Source organism: Homalodisca vitripennis, unplaced genomic scaffold (assembly GCF_021130785.1).
Source record: "Homalodisca vitripennis isolate AUS2020 unplaced genomic scaffold, UT_GWSS_2.1 ScUCBcl_2921;HRSCAF=8081, whole genome shotgun sequence".
Lineage (NCBI taxonomy): Eukaryota > Metazoa > Arthropoda > Insecta > Hemiptera > Cicadellidae > Homalodisca > Homalodisca vitripennis.
This window is the reverse complement of record NW_025779091.1, coordinates 33,111-48,569: the sequence shown is the minus strand read 5'-3', so window position 1 is coordinate 48,569 and position 15,459 is coordinate 33,111. Positions and strand designations below refer to the sequence as shown.

The 15,459-nt window shown below is 35.2% G+C and overlaps 1 protein-coding gene across 1 annotated transcript in view; it reads right to left on the bottom strand.

Moving 5' to 3' along the window:
- Positions 1-271: 271 nt before the first annotated feature.
- Positions 272-15,459, bottom strand: part of LOC124372353 (endoplasmic reticulum-Golgi intermediate compartment protein 3-like) — a gene marked incomplete at its 5' end in the record, with an annotated part of 33,951 nt that continues 18,763 nt past the window's right edge. Inside the window, 3 exons of the mRNA XM_046830735.1 lie at positions 272-519; positions 4,717-4,811; positions 14,025-14,131. Of these exons, the coding sequence (XP_046686691.1) occupies positions 387-519; positions 4,717-4,811; positions 14,025-14,131 (335 nt within the window). The remainder of the gene's footprint in view (positions 520-4,716; positions 4,812-14,024; positions 14,132-15,459) is intronic.

The window sequence follows — 15,459 nt, the reverse complement described above, 5'->3', positions numbered from 1 at the left end:
GAAGAAAAAGCCAGATATGCCAGCTTTCAAAATGTGGTAGATCTTTAGGTTTTTGTAACATAATATTAGTAATCCTGCTATCAACCATGCAAAAATGTTGTGAGAGATATAAAATTAAATTATAAAAATATAAATATCGATGAACAAGTGGGAAGGATTGTTATAAAAATTAAAAATCAAAACTCCTTTTTATTGAAAAAAAAAAACAATGTACACAACAATAGTTCACACACAATAAATTTGAAAACTCAAAAGATAAAATACATTTGTACAGCTTTTATTTTTTTATTAATACTGTACAAGTCATGATAAGTTACAAGTCCAGATCCGTTGGTAAAAGTTCACTTGTCACATATTCTACAAACAATTCAGTTACGCATAATGTTTTAATGCGCTTTTCCGATTTCCATTTTTTTCCATAGTATTAAGCTTCTGTAAAAGAATGAGTCCAACAACATGAAGACTATGAAGACTCCTCCTATACAACTGCAGCAATCGTTGAAAAAATGACTCCATGGCCTGAAAATCCAAACAAATATTATTTTAATACATTTTTTATGTAAATAACAAACTAATCATTTATTATATACAACACTTTATATTATGAGACTATACAAAAGTAAAAACTTTTACTCCAACATGAGAATTGATGTTGCTGTTACTGACTGGCCATGATAACAGGGTTGAAGAATTTTATGTTGAGGACAATTTTTGAATTCCTCACATATATGACCAATTATTAAATTGGTCTGGGGCATGAAACTTTTACACCAATCCATCGTATAATAATTTAAACTGAAGTTTAATCTTCAAACAAGACTTGGTTTTCAAATCTCTACCATAACCAAACTTAACACATTGGCTGTAACAGACCCCATAATGTGCATTTTGTAGTGTTAGATAATGTGTAATACTTAAGATAACTCAGTATAGAATCACAGTGAAGGTGTTAATGCATGTTATAACATTTAGAAAAAAGTAATTGATCTTTGATCTCAGTAAAAATATTACTATAATTGTCCAGTATCAGCTTATTAGATATAACAGTAAATACATCAATATTGTATTGCACTTTGTAATATTATAGTTTTTGCAACATTAAATATGACAAAATAAAACATGAAAATTTAATGAAGTATTAAAATCATATGATGTGGGCTCTAAAAATTTAATGGCATGTTGCAAAAGATTCAATTTGATAATACTCAAAACTCATACAATCAATTGAAAAGTACGTTATTTTTCACAGATTTCATATTACATTTAAAAATAAATGTTATGATTGAGCTATATGAAAATGATTCACAACAGTGTATTAGTTAGCTCTAACATCACATAACTCAATTCATCTAATTAGAATATTCTGTGTTGTTATATTCAGCTAGAGCTGAATCCATACTTTGCCAAAAACGTGTCACTGGATGAGTGGACACACAGTGTGGAAGAGTATCCACATATTATGTTTGCGACATGCAGTTGTGCTAGACCGAAAATATTTGTTTAGTAGATTCAACTTTTTATCCTCTTATGGGGTTCAATATTTTACGAATTTAGGCATTTAACAGCTACATATACAAACATTACTCTTATAATTTCTTACATCCATTCAAGTATAAGATATTTACAATGTTTTGTGCTGTTTAGAGGTTATATTAATTATTTATATAAACAAAATTACCAAGACATTATTTTCTCAGTAAAGAATTCTAGGAGGCTTTTTTCTTCATCACAAGATTTGGAAAATAGTTTAAATCCTCTTTAAAAGGTATGTTTATACTAGTGACTTTGTTATTTATTATTAAAACAAATTATACATTTTTTTGTTTCCCAAGATCGGAATGGAATTATCTGAGATATATCATCACCAGATGGACCTATAAATTGAGTTGTGATACTTGGAAGTAATGTCAAAATAGTTACAATTAAAATGTACATTTAATATTATTCAGTAGGCAGAGTGGACCAATAGTTTAAAATTACTGATGTCAGTCTTTATGACCACCAATGACCAGATAGGGAAGGAATAGGCTGTATGCAACCTCAGGATTGTTAGGTGGTCACACTTGAAGTTTGACTTGGTTAAGAAAGGAGTAGGCTGCTTGCAACCTAAGGATTGTTAGGTGGTCACACTTGAAGTTTGACTTGGTTAAGAAAGGAGTAGGCTGCTTGCAACCTAAGGATTGTTAGGTGGTCACACTTGAAGTTTGACTTGGTTAAGAAAGGAGTAGGCTGCTTGCAACCTAAGGATTGTTAGGTGGTCACACTTGAAGTTTGACTTGGTTAAGGAAGGAATAGGCTGCTTGCAACCTAAGGATTGTTAGGTGGTCACACTTGAAGTTTGACTTGGTTAAGGAAGGAATAGGCTGCTTACAACCTAAGGATTGTAGGTGGTCACACTTGAAGTTTGACTTGGTTAAGAAAGGAGTAGGCTGCTTGCAACCTAAGGATTGTTAGGTGGTCACACTTGAAGTTTGACTTGGTTAAGAAAGGAGTAGGCTGCTTGCAACCTAAGGATTGTTAGGTGGTCACACTTGAAGTTTGACTTGGTTAAGGAAAGGAATAGGCTGCTTGCAACCTAAGGATTGTTAGGTGGTCACACTTGAAGTTTGACTTGTTTTGAGGAAGGAATAGGGTGCTTACAACCTAAGGATTGTAGGTGGTCACACTTGAAGTTTGACTTGGTTAAGAAAGGAGTAGGCTGCTTGCAACCTAAGGATTGTTAGGTGGTCACACTTGAAGTTTGACTTGGTTAAGAAAGGAGTAGGCTGCTTGCAACCTAAGGATTGTTAGGTGGTCACACTTGAAGTTTGACTTGGTTAAGGAAGGAATAGGCTGCTTGCAACCTAAGGATTGTTAGGTGGTCACACTTGAAGTTTGACTTGGTTAAGGAAGGAATAGGCTGCTTACAACCTAAGGATTGTTAGGTGGTCACACTTGAAGTTTGACTTGGTTAAGGAAGGAATAGGCTGATTACAACCTAAGGATTGTTAGGTCGTCACACTTGATGTTTGACTTGTTTTGAGGAAGGAATAGGGTGCTTACAACCTAAGGATTGTTAGGTGGTCACACTTGAAGTTTGACTTGTTTTGAGAAAGGAATAGGGTGCTTACAACCTAAGGATTGTTAGGTGGTCACACTTGAAGTTTGACTTGTTTTGAGGAAGGAATAGGGTGCTTACAACCTAAGGATTGTTAGGTGGTCACACTTGAAGTTTGACTTGTTTTGAGGAAGGAATAGGGTGCTTACAACCTAAGGATTGTTAGGTGGTCACACTTGAAGTTTGACTTGTTTTGAGGAAGGAATAGGGTGCTTACAACCTAAGGATTGTTAGGTGGTCACACTTGAAGTTTGACTTGTTTTGAGGAAGGAATAGGGTGCTTACAACCTAAGGATTGTTAGGTGGTCACACTTGAAGTTTGACTTGTTTTGAGGAAGGAATAGGGTGCTTACAACCTAAGGATTGTTAGGTGGTCACACTTGAAGTTTGACTTGGTTAAGGAAGGAATATGCTGCTTGCAACCTCAGGACTGTCAATTGTGACTTTGGACAAAAATGATAAAAAAGAGCTGAACCTGTACCATGATTTTATAAATGCAAATTGTCAAGATAAACTTTTAAGACAATAAAAAGTGTGCATGGTAGTGTTTTATAAAATGAATACATATGACCCATATACATAGCCATTTAACCTATGGAATTTTAGTATGGGGTAATGATGGGAATGTAAAAAGGGTACTTGTATTACAAAAAAGGGCTGTGAGAGTTATATATCAGGTGGGGAATAGAACTCACTGTAAACCATATTTTAGACAGCTTAAGATTTTAACTGTTTATTCTATTTTTATATTGGAATGTTTGTTGTATGTAAAAACTCATTTAAATTCTGTGCCAACTAATAGTTCTGTACATGGTTATTTCACAAGAAACTGTAATATGCTTAGATTAGATCAGTACAACTATCATTCCACTAAATCAAACTTTTTAGAAATAGGCAAAAAACTGTATAATTTGTTACCAAACCATATCCAACAACTTAGCTTAAGACCTTTTAAAATGAAAATTAAATGTTTGTTGTTGGATTTCTGCTGTTACAATATTGAAGAGTTTGTTAGTTTAATAAGTCAGGTAGATAGACTTAGTAATTAGTCAAATAATCATTAAGCCTAAGCATGACGTTGTGTCGCATTTGTGAAAATGATTACCACAATAAATTTTCTGATTTCATAGTTTTCTTCTTTTTACACCTAGTGTAAAGCTTTTGAGATAATCCTCATAAGTCAGTTATTAGAAGTCACAACATTCCCAGCCTTCAGCGAAGCCTTTATGATAAAAGTATTATGTATCAAAATTATGCATGTAACATGAAACTTAGATATTATTGGCAATTTACAGTTTGAATTTGCAATGTAGATACTCTGATTCCTGATTGAAAGTGAACACAATGGAAATAGCCTTGTCTTGTTTGCGTTCATGGGAATGTCAAATGCCTATGGCCACTGGGATACTATTTTTTTCAGAAGAATTTGTTGGAAGGTATCGCAAATATCTCTCGGACCAATAGTGAGTCACATACTAACCATGGCTCTACTCTGACAATAAAGAAACGCTAAATATGATTTCATTAAAACAATATTAGAAAAACATTTCTCATTACATAGACACATTTCTCTTAAATTATGACATTTAACTGGTCTGTTGCTAATGTACTATACTCACACAACTTTGTCAGTTATTTTCACCATGAGTGCTGAAAGTTCGTAACTAAAAAATATTCCAGGCATTCCAGAATCTCCCCTACCTGGTGAGACCACCTGCAATCATAAATATGTATAACAGGCAGTATAATTGTCAAAATAACTTAAAACGAATACAAAGTGTGTAGTAATTAAATAATTCAATAGGTAAAATTTGGGGAGAGGAATGAAAAATGTGATATGTCGGTTAGCTTCAAAGAAATTCATTGGGATCTACAACACAAGATGTTTTGGGGTTATTCTTTGTCGACCGATGTCATCTGATGTTGTCTGGTCGCTTTCAGCAACAAAGATGAAACTTTATTCACATGAAACTATGGAAGATAGCTAGATTACAGACTTTAAAATTAAATTTGGGCTTTGAATTGGTTGCAGATTCTAACAAAGATCCCAAGTTCCCAAATGATGACAAGTAAACAGTTATATATGGTTTTTTTCATTGAAGATATTGAACGAAACCTTGTATTGAACTGTTTATGTCATTTAACTTATGTCATTGTACTATTTTTATCATTATCACACCAAGAAAGGTTTTGTGTAAATAGTTGAGTCAACTGTGTTTTAAATTTGTACAAATATTTCAATAATATTGTAAAAATCAAGTTTTGTTAGCTATGAAGGTAGTTTTATGGTGATAAACACATTTAAATATATAGAAGAACATTGTTTTCAGAAAATTTTACTTGTAAATGTATTATTAAAGAGTTAAGTGTTTTATATCATTTTAAAGAGGGAAGTATAAGCCTCGATTATAGATCCTTCAGAGGGTCTATAATCAAGGGTATAAGGTTTCAAATAAATATAGCATTTTGAAGCCAATATTTAATACTAATTCAAATTAAGTATAAAAATACAAAATCTATAAAATTGCACATCAGGCTATTTGTTTGTCAATACACATTGGAGTCTGCAATATTGAAAACAGACATATTTAGTTGAATACATGTTCAAAATATCTAAAAAGGAACATGATAAAAAGTTGAAGACAAGACTGTTACTAAGTAAAAACACAAACACAACTTGTATTTGTATTACATGGACACATTTATCAAAAGATGGACAAAAATCATTAAAAGCATAAAAAACACTATGTCACATATAAAACAAAGAGTAAAAAAGAATCAATTGAAAACCCCAAGACAATAGACAATAGACAATTTTCTTTATTTCACATATTCATAGAGAACAGTACAATGCGTCAATACATGAGATAGTTAAAGAATGTTAATAGTTGAGAGTTACAGAATTTAAAAATTCTTGAATAGAGTAGAAAGGTCGCTCCTGGAGCCAGACTGTGAGATGTTTCTTGAGGTGGCGTTCTGGTTTTTCTCTGAGGTGGACTGGTAGTTGATTGTAGAGCAAGGCTCCCTTATAGGAAGGCTTGCTTGTAAAGAGTGTTAGATGGTGAGGCGGCAGAGCAAAATCTGAAGCATGGCGTGTATTTTGGTTGTGTATGTCTCTTTGTCGGGTTTGATTGGTGAGAACAGCATGCATGATTGCCTCTTGCATGTAGAGCGCTGGGGCCGTCAGGATCTTGAGTTCCTTGAAGGCATCACGACAGCTTTCGAGGTAGTTTAGGCCTGCTAGACATCTTATTGCCCTTTTTTGAAGTTTTAGGATTCTTTGCAGGTTGGTAGCAGATGTTCCGCCCCAGGTCACAATTCCGTACCTGAGATGAGATTCAAATAGTGCATAATAGGCTATCTTTGCAGTTTCCAGATTGCTTGTGTGTTTTACCCTTCTTATTACATAAGTGCTTGAAGAGAGTTTTTTACAAAGTAATTCTATGTGTGCTTTCCATGTGAGCTTTGAATCCATTGTAATGCCCAGGTATTTGACTGTATCCTGAGCTGCAGTTCCAGGGATTGGTAGAGGTAATTCTTTGTTTTTTGTGGTGAAAATTAGCTGTATTGTTTTTTTCTCATTAAGGGCAAGGTCATTTCTTAGGCAATATTGTTTTGTGTAACTAAAAGCAGTGTCAGTAGTTCTTTTCAGGGTTTGAATGGATTTATTTGCTATGGTGAGGACTGTGTCATCTGCATACATTGTTGTTTCACAGTATTCCTTTAGGTAGTCTGGAAGATCGTTTGTTAGGAGGAGAAACAGTACCGGCCCCAGTACTGACCCTTGTGGTACTCCTCTGGCAATGCTTGTCATGTCAGAATAGATTTTTTTCGCTTGTTTTGTTCTTCATGCTCAATTTCAACTATTTGCTTTCTGTCACTTAGGTAACTATGGAACCATTTTCCCGTCTTCCCATTTATCCCTAGGGACTTCATTTTGTTAAGGAGATGGTCATGGTTAAGGCAGTCGAATGCCTTACTGAAGTCAAGAAACAGGCTAGTGACTGCATGTCCGTTGTCGAGTTGGTCAATGATGTACTCCGTTAACTGTATTAGAGCAGTAGTTGTTGACCGTCCCTTTAGGAATCCATGTTGCTGGTTGGTCATTAGATTGTTTTGTTCTAGGTAGGATAATAACCTATCTAAGACAATTTTCTCGTAGATTTTTGAAAAGGTTGATATCAGGGAGATCGGTCTGTAGTTCATTAAGTCATTCGTTGATCCACTTTTATGTTTCGGATAGACCTTGGCTATTTTTAGCATAGTGGGGAATATTCCTTGTTGAAGCGATTTATTTATTAGAGCAGTCAAGGGTTTAGTGAGTTAATGTTTGCAGGTTTTGATGAGTTTAGCCGAGATCTCGTCTATACCCGAGGATGTTTTGGGTTTTAGGGAGTTTATGGCTTTTATAACGTCAGTCTCTGTTGCTGGTCGTAGATTTAGGTTGCTATTTGTCATGTTGGGTGGATTGTAGATATTAAGTAGCCCATTGTTTAGGTTGTTTGGTTTTAGTGTCCTTTCTGCGACTGTGGCAAAGAAGGAGTTGAAGGTGTTTGCTACTTTTTTGGGATCTTGCAGTACTTCCCCGTCTGTGACAATTTGCCATTTACTGAGATTTGGCCTGTTGTTTTTTCTTTCGTTGTTTGTTTTATTATTTGCCACAGTGCTTTTGATTTATTGTCGGCCTGAGAGATGTGGTCTGATGTTTGTTGTTTTTTTAGCGTCTTGAGCTTCATGTCATATTCCTTTTTTCTCCGTGCTGATTCAGCTTTGTCTTCAGGTTTTCCAGTACAAAGTTCCTTGTTTAAGGCTTCTATATACAAATTTTTTAAGGTGGTGCATTCATCGTCCCAGCAAGTTGTTTTCTTTCGGCGAGTGATTGCTACATTTTTGAATGGGCAGCTGCTGTTTAGGACGGTTTGTATGATGAGGTGGAAATTTGTATATGCTTGATTTGCATCTTCCGTATTGTATATACTATTCCACTCGTGTGTTTTGAGCGTATCCTTTATGAGAGTCATGGTTTTCTTGTTAAAAATGCGTTTTCTCTCAGTTACAGTTCTGCTATATTTTCCTGCTGTCAGATGTAGTGTGGCCAGTTGGGATGTATGGTCCGAAAGGCCAGAGAGAACGACTGAAGCTTGAATGGCTTGGGGGTCGATATTCGTGCATATCCAGTCAATAGAGGTCTCTGTGTCTTTAGTGAGTCTGGTGGGGGGCAGGCTAAGTCTTTTGAGGTCAAATGATGTTAAAAATTCGTTAAGCTTCATGTTGTTACTGTCGTTTGCTCGGTTCCCCAGATTGTCAACATTTATATCCCCGACAATGACCATTGGTTTGGTTGTTTGCATGGCGCTTTCCAGCTGGTCCGTTAGAATGTCAATTGATTGCTCAATGTTTGATGTCGGGGGCCTATAAGTGCCAAGTACTTGGATTACTTCTTTGTTGATTTTTATCTCGAAAAAAGCTGTTTCACACACTAGCTCTGACTCTTCATTACTAGTTCTTATTAGTTTGATGGTCTTTTCTAATTCGTTCTTTACATATCCTGCGACCACTCCTTTCTTATGTAACTTCCTGCAGAAGCCTCCTATCAGAGTATAGCCATCAATCCGTGTATTTTCTAAGTTGTCTTGTGTGAGCCCGTGTTCTGTTAGTATTAAAAGGTCAGGTCTGTGATTGGCGAGGAAATGTGACAGTCTGTTTGTTTTACCAGCGAGCCAATTTATGTTTTGGTGGGCAATTTTTATTATATTTTGCTGAGATGGCTTGCTTTTTTTATTAGGTTTGAGTTCAGAAAAATTCTGAACCTTTTCCTCTTCCGCTGAGTCATCTCTACAAAATGTAAATGTTGAGTCTCTGGAGAAATTTGTCTAGGGAGTGGTGATTTCATGGGTTGGTCAGATTGTGAGATAAGTTCCAGATTGTCATTGAGTTGTCCAGTCAAGGTTGGGGGGACTTCCCCAGCAGTGTTTTGGTTCAGTTTTTTAGGCAGGGTTTGGCTGGCTCCCTCAGTAGTGTTTTGGTTCAGTTTTTTAGACAGGGTTTGGCTGGCTCCCTCAGTAGTGTTTTGGCTCAGTTTTTTTAGACAGGGTTTGGCTGGCTCCCTCAGTACAGTTAAAGTTAGTCATGCTCAAGCTATGTCCAGTGGTTAAAATATTACCTCTTTTACTATACTTGTCAAGATGTTTGGTGAGGAACTCCTCGTATGTTTCCCCCTCACTAAGTACTTGTGCAGTACATGGAGGAGACATTTTTCCCATGCCCTGAGTTTTCGTTACAAGTGAGTGAGCGAGATTGTCGTTCACAGGAGTTGGGGATGGTTCTGGGAGGTGGCTATTCTGTTTAGAACGTTGGATGTTTTTAGGTAATTGAAATTCCTGGATGTTAGCTTTTTCAGTGGCTTTTGCCATTTGGAGGGAGACGCTAAGCTTGTTTGTCTTCTTAATCCATTTTTGGCTCATTCCTGTTGTTGATGAAGGGTTTTGTTTTTTCAGTGGTGTAGTCCGCATATGTTTCAGTTTTTTTCTGCAGGTTTGACTGACTCCTGGCGTTATGGGTAGGCTTGCATCTGTCGTGGGTAGGGGAATAGAGGACTCTGCCTCTGTTGTCCTTGTATATAAAATCAGTTTTTGGTTGCAGGTTTGACTGGCTCCTGAGGTCGGGGGTGAACTTTGTTCTGTCGAGGGTGTGGTCAATATGTTTTCTAGATTTTTACTACAAGTTTGATTGACTCCTAGTGTAGTTTGATGCGTGGTGGGCATATTCAAAGTGTTATTTATTTTTTGGCAGCAGGCACTTGAAGCTAAAGTTTTAATAGTTAGCTCCATTTGAGCAAGCTTTGAATTCATCTCTGATATTCCCAGAAGTACAGTGGTTTGATTTGCCTCAAACACTTGGGCATCTTTTGTGGGAGATGACGTCTGAGTAGCCGAGTCCTTACAGATTGTAGCCGTTATTTCTATGTTTTGGATTTTTTCCTGCAGTCTAGTGTTGGTTTTTTCTAGTTCTGCTATTCGTTTTGCATAATTATCAATCATTTGACCCAATTTAAGATCGTGGTCCTCAGAGGAATTCTGGACCTCTATGCGGAATTTCTTTTCTTTATCAAGTTGGGCTTGAACATCTGCATTTAATTGTAGAAGATTTTCAATTTTGGTTAAATATTTACTCATATTGTTTTCCACCTCTTCCATTTTTCCCTCCATACTAATTAGTTTATTTTGAAGCTCTAGTTTCTCTACTTTTAAAAGTTCGTTTTCAGCTACTAATGCTGATCCTATTTTGGCAGCCATTTGAAGATCATCCTCTCGACTGTTAGAGCTATCTAGTAAGTTGTTTTCAATAATACTCTTTTCTAGTTCCAGTAGGGTATCTGAGGTGTTTAGTGTTACTGGGTCAACTATTCTGTTTGGTAAAGATGGTGATTGAAACATCCTGCATGCCATGCAATGCCATTTTTCGATTTCGTGAGTGGGCCATCTTTTCAAATCCTTTTCTAAGATATTTTGGCATCCTGCATGGTACCATTTTGCACATAGGCCTGTGCATTTAATACCAGAATACTTAAAACCAATTTCGCATGTACCACAACGGATATTTAGTGGGCATTTCAGCAATAATTGAGAATTCTTGATAAGAATTGGTTGATTATTATTAATAAAGTAATATTTAATACTTTATTAATAATTAATAAAGTATTAATGTCAAAAATTAGGTTTATAGATATCACTCTGCAAGTATGTCAAGTGATTTATAGCAAGATTCATAACAGCCAGTAAGTAGAGGCCGTGTTGTCTGTGGTCAGCGTCCCAGACGCATTGTCAGCAGGTGTCGGGCAATGCTCTCGTCAGTTGACCTAATAGCTGGCTCTATCTGACTTCCAGCAGGTGGCGTTGTAGATAATGTGTCAAGCAGCTGTGAGTTGGCAATGACGTCACTATTGTGTTTCAACTGTGCACAGCTGTTTATTTAATTTATATTTACTTGTTGTTAATAAAATAAATGTCAGTGGTGTTATAAGTTGACAAAAATTGCTTGAATAAAAAGTGCTTGAGCTGTGTAATGTTACAATGTATATCTTGAGAAAAGTTGATTGCAGATAGTGATCTAGTTTGTGCTGATAAGTTTTCTTGGATTTTTTTCTTCTTCAAGGTACTTAAATTATTTTTTAACTTGATGATAATTAACTTACAGTTTAGAAGTAGTGATTGGTGTGCAGTTAAGTTGGTATTTTGTTGGGTTTACCACTTAAACTTCACTGAAATGTAGGAGCACTTTCATACTAGATGATGGGTGTCCGCCATGTTGATTGTTTTTTTTTTTTTTTTTTTTTTTTCAGAGATGCAGAATAAAATAAGAATAAATCATATAACATATCAAATAAAATGTGATGACTACAATAAGAAATCAATTAGGCAGACAAAAAGAAAATTTCATACAAGATTTAAAGAACATTGCCCCCACATTAAATTCAACAGAGAAGAAAAATCTGAAGTCGTACTCCACTGTATTAATACTGAAAATACTATATCAAAAGAAAATATAAAATCAAAACATGTTAACACACCAATACATTCAAGTTTCTACAAGAGTAATAAAATACATCTTTAGTATCTAATGTCTTTTAAATATGATTTTTAAGAATTAGTTTAGCTTATTTTAATATTAAAGAACAATGATAAAATTAATTTTAAAATGTGGAGGTAAATGCATTCTTGAATCCCCCATGGTTATACTCCCTCCCCGATTTTGGTGTGTGTGTGTGTGTGTGTGTGTGTGTGTGTGTGTGTGTGTGTGTGTGTGTGTGTGTTTTTTTGTATACCTCATTTCAAGTACTGATATTTGTTCAGCCCACAATTGTTGGCATGTTCATGCCGGGAAAAAATCAATAATACAGCAAAATGATGCAATTTGTATAAAAATGGTCACCATACAAATTAATAACACATTTTAAATTAGTATTAGTGAGACATTTTTAAAAATTACATAAACAATTTTTTCATAGATATGAAATTTGGGTATTGTCGCTGTTATTTATTATTTTGTAATGTTCTCTAAATTTCACATATAAGAAATTTGAAACGGTTTTTATATAGCTTTGTGTACAAACTTAACTCTTAAAAAATTATTAATAACAATATAAGCTATTGTTCATCGATTATGAATTTAAATTTAATATATCATAATGAAGAGACTAATTCAAAATATTGTTTTGCTATTTGTTAATTAAATGCATTATAAGGATAATAAACATTAAGGCACAGTACAGAATATAATGTTTAATATTGAACTCTAATTATAAAATTGAAAATCTAAGAATACTGTGTGTGAAGTCTAAACATGCACATAGATTAATTGAATAGTGGGTACTTTGGTATTATCCTTAGGTCAATATTTTTTGGTTTTTTTTCTGATTAGAGACAAAAATAAACTAGTTTTAAAAAGAGCAGACATTATTTGACCTATTTTGAAATTTAAAAGTCATTAAGACGAACGGTTGTCGTATTCTACCTCCCAAAAGGAAGCGATATCGGCGATAATCGAGTTGAATGCATCGCCACCAGTCGCCGCTACTTCCGATCGCCACATGTATTTATGGTGATGAGCGGTACCTCTTTACGTCTATTTATCCATTTAGCACTTTCCCACATCGTTAGGTATTCGTACCAGTTTCTTCTGGATCTACGAAATGATACTTGTGGTTCACCGTGAAATGCGTAAATTCTGCTTTCTAGAATTTCTTATAACTATAACCCTTCCAACAGTCAGACATAATATTGTTCCGAGTTCAACATTTTTTTTTATTTCATTGGTTAATCTTTTTGCATCACGTTTCAGAACTTTGATTAGTTTCGCCGGCACAAACCGCCAAATACCCATTGCCGATGCAACACTCTACCGACATTACTTTTTCGTTTAGTGAACAAAGCCTCATCAATCTCGACGATTTTCCTTGTCCACCAATTTCCCCCACAGTTCTTATTTTCCACCGCAAACACACACACACACTTCCCTCATATAATTATTCCTATCGACAACAGTTTTGCCGGACATATTCAACTGTTTCTCACACCATTTTACTGATGTTTGTTCCTTAGCCAAAAAATAAATAAAACGTACCATTGTGGTGTGGTGTAGGATCATTTGCTATCTTCCAATTAAGTACCGATTCTATGACTCATCTTTTTTACGACACGATTACAAATTACACTGCCAGAACGGATATTCTTTACCACAATACATTTTCATTTCGTAAATTATTGACGCACACTTTTGTTGAAGGCAGTAAATGCTTGTCTTGTGAAGGAATTGAAAAGTTTCCTCTTCAGTTCGAGGTAAATCCCAGAGGCGAAGATAATTCGTGATGAAATTATAAACTAATCAAGAGCACGACAATCGATGAAGACAAAAAATAAAAGAACAATTAATTATTCGAAAGTGACAGGTGATTCGTGCATATAGGCCTACTTGAAGGGTCACGCGTCTAGGCCTTACTTGGAGGCTATTTGGCGACAGGAAGTATGACTCGTCGGGTATGTTTCCATTCACTATGAAACAAGGAAAGTACTAGTAACGCATAATGAAGTTTATTTTGGTCCTCGATAAGGAAAACTTGTCTAAAATTAGTGCCCTACGGATAATACCAAAGTACTAATATCAGTAGTGATTTAGTACATGCATTTCATAAAAAGTTAATGATATTCTAGATACAATTAGGTATTTTATTTCCTTGCGCGTTTTATTTATTATAATAAACATCAAATTAAAAATAAACAGTAACAAAATTAAAATACTTCACAGGAAATTTGAGGCATTACTGGGAAATGTACGAGGTAAACAAAACCTATTAAAATTATCTTCTCAACAATGTGGTTCTATTAACGTTAATATCCTGTTAATTATGTACAGAATCAGTATTACTTACTTTTGAATGTTTGGTCACTGAAAACTGGTTAGAGTGGAATACTGAGCCATCTTTTAGAACTCTCATCGTTGGAACAATTTTGATATAATACTGATACATTGTGGAGCCTGTAACATAAGAAACACGGGAAGAACATTTACTTGTCTAAAACACATTTACATATTATACAGTTCAGGGCAAAAGTAAGTCCTTTCTTTGCACAAATTGTAGTATCTACTTGATTAATCTTTTACCATGTTGTTTCATTGTCATGAACACACAAACAGTCAGGAAAAGTGGTTTGCATATGAGGAAATTAAACATGTTCAAACCCGCGGAAAAACATGTATGACTTGTGAATATCCCACCTATAACCAAGCTTTGTTATGTAAAATTTAAAGACACATTGATTTTAAAGAATTGTTTAAACAGATTAACTGTTAATATTTTTGTCATATTTAATTAATATACAATGAATAAATTAGAAAAAAATTAGTTTTTGTAAAGTACATTAGTCAAACTTTTGACCTATTTAATAAACCCGTTAAACACACTTTTTGAAATTGTTATGAATAAAATATTATATTTATTATATATAATATGGACGTAGAGGGTGTTTAGAGCTCTGACAGAAAACATGTCACGACTGGTCCTAATAACGAAATAGAGTGCTGCATTAGCCTTTTTAGAAATGTGATTGATACGCTCATGAGAACCAAGGCCGGAAGCAAGTATGACACCCAGATCCTTTATTTTAGAACAACGTGCCAGGGGTTGGTTAGTAAGGTTATAATGATAAAGAATGCGGGCATCTGACCTAGAGAATGTCACAATAGAGCACTTGGAAATGTTCAGAAGCATATCATTAACGTCGCACCATTCTGCCAGCAAATCAATACTCTCCTGTAGGGACACACAATCTTCCACAGATGTAATTTCTTTTAAAATTTTAGCGTCATCAGCAAAAAGTAGAACATTTGAACCCACACATTGAACCAGATCATTAATGAAGATTGTGAACAACACTGGTCCCAGTAAGGAACCCTTAGGTACACCAGAAACAGCTAGGAAAGGTTGGGATAGTGAGCCCGCCACTCGCACCTGAAGAAAACGATCCTGTAGATAACATCCCAGCCAACGCAAGAGCGACCCACCGACACCAACAGCTCTGAGCTTAGCAACAAGGTGGTTGTGACTAACTCGATCAAATGATTTTGAGAAATCTGTGTACATGTCATCAACTTGGTGGGAGTTAGAAAACGCTTTGAGGATACTATTTTGAAAGGATAGAGGTTTGAAGTGGTCGAACGCCCTTTGACAAAACCATGTTGTTCAATAATGATAATACTCTTGAAGTTGAACATCAATCTTCGAAGGACGAGCGATTCAAAGACCTTAGCCAGGGTTGACTGGATAATTATAGGGCGATAGTTCTTAATATCAGAAGGAGATCCAG